The sequence below is a fragment of the Typopeltis vanoorti genome, chromosome 13 (genome assembly GCF_054136105.1).
Source record: "Typopeltis vanoorti isolate ZY-2024b chromosome 13, IOZ_Tvanoo_1.0, whole genome shotgun sequence".
NCBI classification, from domain to species: domain Eukaryota; kingdom Metazoa; phylum Arthropoda; class Arachnida; order Uropygi; family Thelyphonidae; genus Typopeltis; species Typopeltis vanoorti.
In genome coordinates, this window is record NC_143561.1 from 49,605,955 (window position 1) to 49,617,310 (window position 11,356).

Genomic DNA, 11,356 nt, shown 5'->3' on the forward strand with positions numbered 1-11,356 from the left:
TACCATTTAGATAATAAGATTTCATGGGTCTGTGCAGTTAGCCTAGTGCTCTGCTATGCACTTTGCAACCATATGCCTGGGAAAGGAGTGTCCTGGGTTCGATTACCGTCGCTGACGTGAGGAGCTTAAGGATCTTTCTCAGACAAAACCCAGCTAGCTGGTCTTGGGCATGGACAGCAGGATTTTTCTCCCCAGTTTATCTAGGGTTTTTTTCCTCCTACAAGTAGGCAAACTGGTCCCATGAACACATGCAGCTACAGCCATCGAACATACCGGGAGGCATAGGGCCAGTCACCTCCTTGGGACAGGTGTGACTTAGAAGAGCTTAAGATAGCTCTGTAGCAGGCCTAACATGTAGAATAGAGAAGAAAGGCATTAAACAATGGGAGGAGTGATTGGGGAGAAAAATGAAATGAAATATTGTGATACTAACTTCCCTTTATACCTACTAGAGCCTAGAGCTATATATATATAATGGGGAACTTTGTGCATGCTTACTTTTGGAATAAGCAACCATTATGAATAAATGTGTTTGTTATAACAAAAATTATAAATTTATTTAATGATGAAATGGAATTTACTGATATAAGCAAGTTCTGTATAACTATGTAAAAAATATATATATATGAAATTGATAAAAATAGACAAAAAATCTCTAGCCCACCTATGGTACAAAACAAATTTGCTAATAGCCTTTCATGGATGGGAGCAACATATAATAGCAAATCAGGTAATGAAGCTAGCTCGTAACTTCAACCAGAGGAAAAGACTAATACAAACTTTTGATTAATACTGAAAGTGTAATTTAAAAAACATGCCTGGTTGTACATTGGAAGGTGAGGATGACAAAATATTTGAAGCCAAATTTGATTGAAGTGAGAACATGTGGTAAGAGAATGGTGTTGATGATGATGATGATGATGATGAATGAATGAAATGAACTGTAGATTTTGAAAAAGAAAAATATGAAAACTAAAAATTGTAAAACCAAAAAGGAGCAAAAACCAGTGATATATATAAAAGACCAACATTATTTTCTATTATCTGACAACAGGAGCAACATGAAACCTTAGTTGCAGAAAATTCATGTGCTCACTAAAGAAGAAAAATTTCAAATTTTCTTCATGCATAACATCTATCTTTAATAGTACAGCTTGTAATGTAATTTGTTCCTTCCCACTTAATATGGAAGGAACAAATTACATTACAAGTTGTATTATTAAACATAGATATTACTAGGAACAATTTTTCTGACAATAGGCTTCTGTTAAGCTTTCACTGTATGTATGTATGTATGTGTGTGTGTATATATATATATATATATATATATATATATATATAGTAATTGTTAATCATGTTTATAATAAAAAAGCAAAGTCTAACTAAAAACAAACTTAAAAATATATAACTTAATGTCTAAATATAGCTTTATTTAGAATCATTAAGTAGATAGTGTATGTCATTTCGACAATTTAATCAAATTACTGTACTTTATATATTGTATGTACTAGATAATAATGGATGGGTATGGATGAAATAACTGTACTGTGGATTCAGAAAAGTTTTTCATTATTGTATGCATTCAGATTTCCCATAAAGACTTTTTTTCCAGATTAACTATTAACCGAGTTTACTTTTATCCAATGATCATAACATTTCAGAGAGGACAACCCAAGAATGTTGGTGCTTGAAGACCACATCTTTTCTACTTTTATATTGATCAAAGACATCAGTTAACCACAAAAAAGAGCAGTTCCAGTATGTTGAATAATTTGCAATTCTAGTAGCACCACAGCAGCAAACAAGCTAGAGGATAGCAGAGCCTACCTGCAAGAAATTAGTTAACTGCCTTCCTTGTTTATCAATTGCATTTAAAAAATAACTGTGATCAACTGAATTTTGAACTAAATGTAGATTGAAGCTATCTCTTCTATATTTATCCAATTCTTATTTTGCAGGCATTCTTCCATTTCATGCTATATCAAACTGGCAGAAACATTAGGTTATCTTTAATATTGGCCATCTTTTTTATTTTGATAAAATAATGCTATACAACTTTAATATCTTGTTCCAAATCACTTTTATCATTGTCAGACTGAACCTACTTTCATTTTAAAGCTAGTCTTCTTGCAAATATACTATATGTTCACTTTGTTTATCATAACAGATATGTTATTGGTTGAGTGACTTCTGTGTGATAAATCTAGTGGAGATCTGTCAATAATAATAATATTATTATTATTAGGATTATAGTGATGTGAATGTCTCAGTTTACTTTTCATTTTGTTTTCACAAAAACTAGCAATCTAATCCACTAAATATCTACAACAATAACTTATACAACTCCATCATATCACCACTCTCGTTCATGCGTCTGCCAAACTCTGCAGATGATTATACTCTGTCATTTTATCCTTATAGCTCAAGTCTTGATATCATTAATGTTATCCACCTTTGTACTCTCTCTCTAATTTTCTTCAAAATACAGGCTACCAGATCTATGCACATTAGTCCAGGTGTAGCATGATCAGAGCCTTATACCATAGGATCACGTTTCTCTTTATCGTTAAGTAACATTCTCACTATTGTAGCTGTCTTTTGGGTTACTTCACTACTTTTATCTGTCTTTGAATGTCACCTCTTTATCAGCCATTATTCTAAAAATCCCTTAAATATCTTCCTACACTTCACTGACATAAAGATTTGATATTAATAATCCCCATAACCCCTTTGTAATCCTGTTCTCTTCATACTACTGATCTCTCACATACTCAGTAATCAGCAGTATACTAGATTACTGAAACAAGACAACTAAAAAAAAATCCATGCCAACCTCTGTAAATTTCACCTTCATCTGCCAGGTCTGCATGTGTTCTTATTGAATTTTCTGAAATCCTGAATGAAATATGAACTGGTCTCTACTTTCGTGTAACTTTATTTCCAACCCTTATGCAAATCTTTCTATCTACTCCTTGGGGGACTTTTCTATTTACAAGACCATCAGTGAACAAACAAGATCAATGACATTATCAGATCTTTAGCATATTTCCTTAAAACATGAAGCAAAATCATTCAGTCCCCCCCTGCCGTAATAAAAGCTATTTCATTAATGATAATCCTAATCAAGTGATCATTAAACAGCTCTGTTGTCATTAGTTGCCTGATCACCTTCTCCATCCAGCAGGATCATTCTTCCACAAGCATTTATCCTCCTGCTAATAAAATGAAAAGAGCTCCGTGGGATTTTTTCTTGGACTGTGGTACTAGTCTCCTCTCATATTTTAATTTCTCCTTCCTTACTATAATGGTCACTTTTCTAGATTGAACCTTATATCCTTGCAATTGTTCTCTATTATTCTTTTTATACCTTTCCTATTTGTTAAACTTTTCACTTTAAGTAAATCAGGACTTTCACCCTCAGATCAAGTTATGAGCCTCATTCATTGCCCTTCCAAATGTCTATAGGTTATACCCATAATTTTTTACTGAAAAAATTTATTTCTCTTGGAGAACGTTGGCATTTGATAAACAAAGTGAAATGAATGACAGTCTGCATAATGCTACCAGAGGACACATCACGTGATTTAAGACCTCTAATGTATATAATATGTAAAAATGATATCTGCTTTCATTTACATGATGTAATAATTGGTAGGGAACACTTTTCATTTTACTTAAAATAACTGTATAATAAACCTAAGTTATAAAATATTCAAATATATTTTATTTACATATTTAATTTTGTGATTTTTATTTACTTATTTAATGTGTATAATGATGCCATATTTCATTTTGTTGTATATAATGATAATTGACACTGTTTTTTAAATTTTGTAGTCTTTTTGGATATTTTATGGTAATCTGTAATTGGTTGTAAGAAAAGTAATATGATCAGTCACATTATCTTTCTAATTTACAGCCTTTGCAACCATTATCTTCTTGTGTCAAATTGTTAATTTAATACAAATAATGATTTTTGCTCTAGAAATATATTTACATGATAGTTTTTAATCTATTTCTCACACTATAACTATGAACTAATTTTTAATATTATCGAGGACCATATGAAGTACAAATAGCACGAACACATTTCTGTAACTAGTTATATAACTGATGTAGATAGTTTGAACAAATGGTAAATATTTATTTATTAAACCATTTGCAATTTATTTTTAGTAATTTATAAAATTTTCACTACAGTTTCTGAACAATGTCCAGGATTGCATTAACAGAGTATGAACAAGCATGCACAGTTTTCTTTGTATACTATAATGTAATCTTGTAGGTTTAGCACTGAACCATTTATAACATATTATATACTCTTGAAGAACACACTGCCACATTTCAGTAACTGTGCCTGTTTCACACATTTGTCATTTGTATTTGCCTTTGAATTATTTCAAAGCATTAAAAGATATGAGAATTATGCGTTTGATTTGATCTGTGAGAACATTCTGAAGTATAAATGTATGTTTGTAAAGAAAATGTTATAAAATAAATGGAGCTTTGATTACTTTGATTTGAACATTACCTCATATACAGAAGACAGACTATTCAAGTGTACATGAAGTTTTCAGTAGGATATTTTTTGAATAATGCACTTACTTTTGATTTTTATGTAATCAAGTGTCATCAAATTTCATGAAGTTTGTAGATTAAACTGAATGTTATAGGCTTCTTGGTGATTCTTGTGTTCATCTAGAATATTGGATACACTGTTTACTTAGTTCATCTAAACCTATGGAAAATATTTGTAAAAGAACTGAAATAATATGAAGATGACAGTGAACAACATATGGTTTTTTTACACAATATGGAAAAAAAAATATGATGCTACATTTTGATAAACATTTTTACAGTATAAAAAAAATTACAGCACACAAAAAAATAAATTACATTTTATATAAATGCACCTCATATATATATATATATATATATATATATATATATATCCCTCATCCAAAATAATTGTTGATAATTTAGTCCTCTCCCCTTTACATGGTTCACATATAACATAATATTAAAAATGTATGCAAAAAAAAAAAAAAAAACTAGTTTTTGAGAAGGAAGACCAAATATTTTACATTTATTATTAATTTGGACCTCCATAGTCATAATTCATTGCGCGAGGGTCTACCTTAAACAACAAAGTTTATCATCCCACTCCTTAAAATCATACATTGTCTGCACCTCACCAACTTCTTCCAAGCTTCACATTATCTGCAAATAACTGAATATCTCCTTACAATAATAGTGACCCTATTATTAACGTAATACTGGTACTGAACCTACTTATAACCTTCCTATACTTCCATACACAACTATGTGACATCAGAAAGCCAGTTTCCAATCCAATCCACTAATGATATCTAAACCTGTATGTTGCAAACTTAAACATCAACTTATCGTGTGGCACCCTATCAAATGCCTTTACAAAATCCAGAAAAATTACAGTGTATGCCATTCCTTCAACTATTCTTGTTACTTTATTATAAAAAGTAACCAGGTTACTTGAAACAAGAATACAAGCATGGATTAATAAATCCATGCTGGTGTTCATAAAAAACCATCTACCCAATTCTGTATACAAACTCTTACAAAAAAAAGTTTAATAACTTCAGGAGGAACACAAACTAGTCTATGGTTTGATACCTCTATTTTACCACCCATATGCAGTGGCACTATTTTCTTAACTTCCTTTCAGTTCTTAGAACTCACCCCAATTTCAAGACTCATTACATAGCCAGGTCAAGGATAATCATTTCCTTAGCTCTTAAAACATAACAAAATCTGATTTAATCTGACTGCCTTAGTGACAGCTACAGTGCTTAGTATTCTATACATCTTCATTTACTTATAATGCTTCAATTCCCCCTAGGAATAAAACCCGTTTTATCAGAATTAAACACACTAATGAAGCGATCATTAAAGTGCTCATACTACATCATATGCATTTATGCATTGGTCATCCAAATACTGCCAGGAAACTAATGCATATGATGTAGTAGAGCTGTTCAGCAAGGTAATTTCTCATCCTAATGCCCACATAGCAAAAGAACTCTTTCAGATTCTTGTTGGATCACAGTGCTAGTCTTCTATCATATTCTAATTTTTCTCATCATCCTTACTTGATTCCTGGGAGCAACCATACATGGTTGCTCCCAGGAATCAAGTAAGGAAGATGAGATCATACTTGCACCAACTGGGAGCAAGTATGACGCCTCAGTCATGATCAGATTCTCTATTACAGATCAGCAATTAGAACATATGATGCTATTTTCTTAGTCAAAATAAGTATCCTTTATTAGATATATGAAGAGCCAAAGGCTTCAATTCGGTGACATTTGGCTCTTCATATATCTAATAATTTATTAGGACACCTCATGGCAAAACTCGTAGAAGGGTTGTAAGTTCTGTTCGCTACAAACTTGATATTAACTAGGTCTGCCTACTCACTGATGAGACCTCAATAAAGGTTGAAACCGGTCTGGGTAGTGACCTTCTCTCATAATGTCGAACAAAAATACAGCTCCTAGGAGCTAAGTTCACATTATGGGTAAATATCAAGAATAGTGATCGGAGCTTGCTCCACCTTTGACACGAGTTGCCTCAGCTTGCACTACCTTTAGGGTCAGTTGCGGCAGTATCCAGGTATTTGCTTACACTTGGAATCGCCGAACTTTACATAGTTTCTACTATATTCGGCATGAAACTCTTTGAGTTTCTTATTCGGCATGAAACTCTTTGAGTTTCTTATTCGGCTGAGAAACTATATGGGATGTAATATCCCTTAACTTAAATAAGTATCCTTTCATTTCCAAACAAATGCGATTAAGAACAATTAATATGATTAATTTTCAATCAAGAAAAAGACAAAAACAGAAGTTTCAACTGTTAAAATACACATTTCATGATAAACTAAATAAAACACCTAATAAATTAAACTCCTTTATGTTGAATTTTTTCTTGACAATTATTCATAAGACTATTACACTTTTTTTTATATAATCTTTGTCAAGTAGCTTTATTTTTATCCTCCTACATGTTTCGCCAATTTTTTCTATTGGCATCCTCAGGGAATACAAAACTAGTAAGCTAGTTTTGTATTCCAGATATTGCACAGTAATCCAGATATGGATGTATCAAGGCCTTATAAAGAGGAATAACAACTTATCTCTATTTGTTAATGTATTCTTCAATAGTTAAATAATCTTATGGGCTACTTTAGCAAATGTCCTCTAAACTTTGACTCTCTGTCTTCCACCATCTCTAAATATCTAGTTTCATCTATTTTCTGGAGTACAGTTCCATCAATGTGGTACACAGCTTGTAATCGATATATATATATATCAAAAAATGCATAACTTTACATTTCTCCACTTTAAACTGACACCCATTATCTTTTTCCTATGTTGACAGCCTATTTAAATTGCCCTGTAAGCTCTCACCTTGATTAGCTATTATTCTACCTATCTCAGCAAAGAACTGAATATTTCCTTTCAGGTTATTTCCTATATCATTTATGTACAAATTAAACAGTAGTGGTCCCAGCAGCACACCACTAGTCACTTATTCTTTTTGTCTTGATTCTGCTCCTCCATATACCACTTTTTGATATCTGTCCAGCAGCAACTCTCTTATCCACATAACCAGTATCAATATCTATCCTCCTCATCATCATGCGTATCAAGGATTTAGGCCTAGCATGGCCTGTTCCGGCCTTAGAAGTCATCGTTTAAGAGGACGTCCTAGTTTTCTTTTTCCTAATGGCTTGTTTTGCTAATCTTTCTGTTTTCATTCTTTGGACATGTTCCATCCATTTATGTTTATATTTTTTAATTTTTTCTATTACTGGTTCTTGGTTTAATTCTTTCATAATTTCTTCATTTCTTTTGTGATCAAATAGGTATACTTTGCAGTTTTTCTCATAAACTTCATTTCTGCTGTTGTTAATCTTTGTCTTTTTGTTTTATTGTCCAGATTTCGCTTCCATACATTAAGACTGTTAGGGCTAATGTATTGTATACTTTACATTTCTTTTTACATTACATTTAGTCTGGTTTGTTTTTGAACTAGGTTTGGTTTAAATATAGAGTTAATTACACCTGTTATTTTTAAATATTTTGCAATTTTTACGTTTATATATCTTTTTCATTTGTGATCATACATCCTAGGTAGTTAAATGAATTCACCTGTTCTAAGATCTTGTTATCTATTACTATTTTAGTAATAGATAACAAGATCTTAGAACAGGTGAATTAAAGGACAAGATCCAGCAAGAATCTTGTCCTTTAAAGGCCATAGTTTTTGATTTTTCTGTTATTATCATACCATAATCTTTGGATATCTCATTTAGATCTAAAATAGTTTCTGTAAGTTATCTTCAGAATTTGTAATTATTATTTTGTCGTCAGCAAAGAGGAGAGTGTTTAAGTTTACTGTAGGAGAAAGTTTAATTGCTTGATGTAAATTTTTATTCCATTTTATTATTATTTCATTTAAGTAAATATTAAAAAGAGTTGCTGAGAGGGGACATCCCTGTCAGACCCCTTGGTTTATCTCTCTCATATATGATAGCTCGTGATTTAGTCTTATTTGTATTTGATTATTTTCATATATACTTGTGATAGCTTTTAGGATATTATTTGGTATTTGTCTTTCTTTTAATATGTTAAATAATATGTTTCTTTTAACTTTGTCAAATGCTTTTTCAAAGTCAATAAATGCAATGTGTGTTTCTAAATTGTATTCTCTTCTTTTCTCTATTATTAATTTTAGGCAAAAGGCCGAGTCTATACATGATCGTCCTTTTCTAAATCCATTCTGTACTTCTAAAATAAAGTTTTCGGAATATTTCATTAGTTTGCTATTTAAGATTCCTATATATTTTGTAACAGGAATTTAGTATACTGATACCTTTATAGTTTTTAGGGTCATCTCTATTATCTTTTTTAAAGATAGGAATCACAATTGCTTTTTTCCATTCTATTGGGGGGGATACTAGTTGAGTAAATTTTATTTAAAAATTTCTTTGAATCTTGTTCCTGCATATTTATATAGTTCTGAACCTAGCTTATCTTCTCCAGGTAATTTTCTGTTTCTTGTTTCTTTCAGGCTGATTTCTAATTCTTCTTTAGTTATTTCCTTTTCATTTTTGTTAATTGTTTGCCAGTTGTCTTTTTTAAAATATTTGTCTGTCCACATATCTATCCTCATTTGTGTAACAGAGTTTCATGTGTTATTCTGTCAAATCTGTTTGCAAAATCCAGCAGAATCATTGTGTAGCCATTTCCTTTATCCAACTCTGCTTTATCTGTTACTCTATTATAAAAAGAAGTAAATTACTAAGGCATGACCTACCCTTCACAAACCATGTTGACCCTTTACAGCATCATATTTTTATCCACCCATTCTTGAATTCTCTTTTTTGGCCAATTTTTCCAGTACTTTTACCACCACACCTGAGATAATGATTGGTCTATAATTTGCTACTGCAGTCTTAGACCCTCCCTTATGCAAGAGAATTATGTTGCCCTCTTTTCACTCTACTAGAGCTGAGACTTCAATTAAAGAGCCTAGTCAGAGGTGTTCCCTTGCATATTCTTGCAAAACCTGAGCTGATATCCCATCTAATCCCACAGCTGTATTTACATTGAGATTCTGAAATATCCTAAGAACCTCCAGTTCATCCACCTCTATTCCTGCATTAGTGTCTGTCACATATGTTAAAGTAACCTCACTAGGATGATATCCCCCCCCCCTTGTAAAGTGGTCACTTAGTAACTCAACTATTTTATCTGCTTCTGTCACCTCCTGACTATCATCACTCATTAAGGTTAATCTTCCATAGCCATTCTTCTGCTTACTTGGCACATAATGAAAGAGCTCTTTGGAATTTCCTTTAGCCTGCTCAGCTAGATTCTTCTCATGATCTGATTTTGCCTCCCTTGCCATGATCACCTTTCTTGCCTGAGCCTTGTACTGTTCATGAGTTTGCTGGTCACCTTTCTCTTTATATACCCTCCACAGCATTTTTCTTCTGCTGCTCATGCTTAATGATATTACTAATCCATCTAACTCCTACCTGATTAATCCTCCTTACCCTAGGTATACAATTTAATACTGCTTCCTCTAGATCAGGGGTTCCCAACCCTATGCCCGCAGGCACCATGGCGCCTGTCGACCAATTTGTGTGTGCCCACCGCTGTTCAACCATGTGCCATATAGTTTGAAATAATCACGCAACAATTCAGTCCATCAGAATTGTACAAATCCTTCTTTCTGTCAAACACAGACTACATCTCCACAAATCCTACATCATTCCTTCTACACAACTTATATGGACTCATTAGCTAGCAATGTCCTCCTCCTCAGTTCTCCTCTATCATAGCATGGTAGTAGACTTACAATCTTTACCTTCTCACTCTTCAGTTTTGCCTCTACTAACAACTCCTTTACATCCTCCCTTATAGAATACTTCTCGCCTCTCAAATTATTTGTGCCAACCATGATCATTTTCTTTGACTTACCTTTTTGCATCTGGATGGTGTGACTAATATTGTGAATTTTTGCACCACAGAAACACGATTTTGTCACACTTGCATTAAGTACTCCCCTGATCATTGAGTCTCCGTATAAAATTTTCTCCTTAATTTGTTTTTCTTGTTTGTTCACTCGGTCTTTATTATTGTTACTTCAGACCACCTGCTTCCTTCTCTTTTCAGCCCTGCTAATCTCTTACTGCTTCTGAAAATTTTCAATTTCATTCTTTGTCATGTGTAAGATAATGTTCAAGAGTGCTATTTCTTTGTTAATGTCCATTTCATTCTCCTCTGTTTTCACAGCCACACATTCAGCATTAATAACACCATTTTCTCGTCACCTAATAGGCACTCACTTTTAAAACATTTAATACACACTCTGTCTCCAGTTTTAATTTCTTTCCACATATCTTTTAATTTTCTTGACAAATACATTCCACACATAATGAACTGAACAAAATCCCACAAATTCGAATCATCCGACAAAGTGGTCTTTGCCACCATTGCTCTACCATGGATTGGCACCATACCGAATGTTGTATTTAAACAAAAAAAAACTAGGTTTACTTACAAACTAAACAGCTCATTCAAACACTCGTTTAAAACAAAAACTACAATAACTTAACCTAATATTTTCACCTAGATGTTAAAGAAACCGAAGAAAAGCAATTATATAGTAAACCTGTACAATTTTTTTGGTCCAGTTGATACCAAGAAGTTAAAAAGGAATTTCTTGAACAATCAAAGAAGCACGGAGGCTTTCGGCTTCCAGTGTTAAAATACTGTTATTTAAGCAATACAGTTTCAAAAATTCA

General features: G+C 32.5%; 1 protein-coding gene across 1 annotated transcript in view; it reads left to right on the forward strand.

Annotated features, from left to right (window-relative positions):
• Window positions 1–4,677, forward strand: part of LOC150100135 (glutamate receptor 1-like) — a 227,060-nt gene extending 222,383 nt beyond the window's left edge. The window contains exon 16 of the mRNA XM_090402506.1: window positions 1,662–4,677. Within this exon, the coding sequence (XP_090258632.1) occupies window positions 1,662–1,691 (30 nt within the window). The 3' untranslated portion in view covers window positions 1,692–4,677. The remainder of the gene's footprint in view (window positions 1–1,661) is intronic.
• The last annotated feature ends 6,679 nt before the right edge of the window (window positions 4,678–11,356 follow it).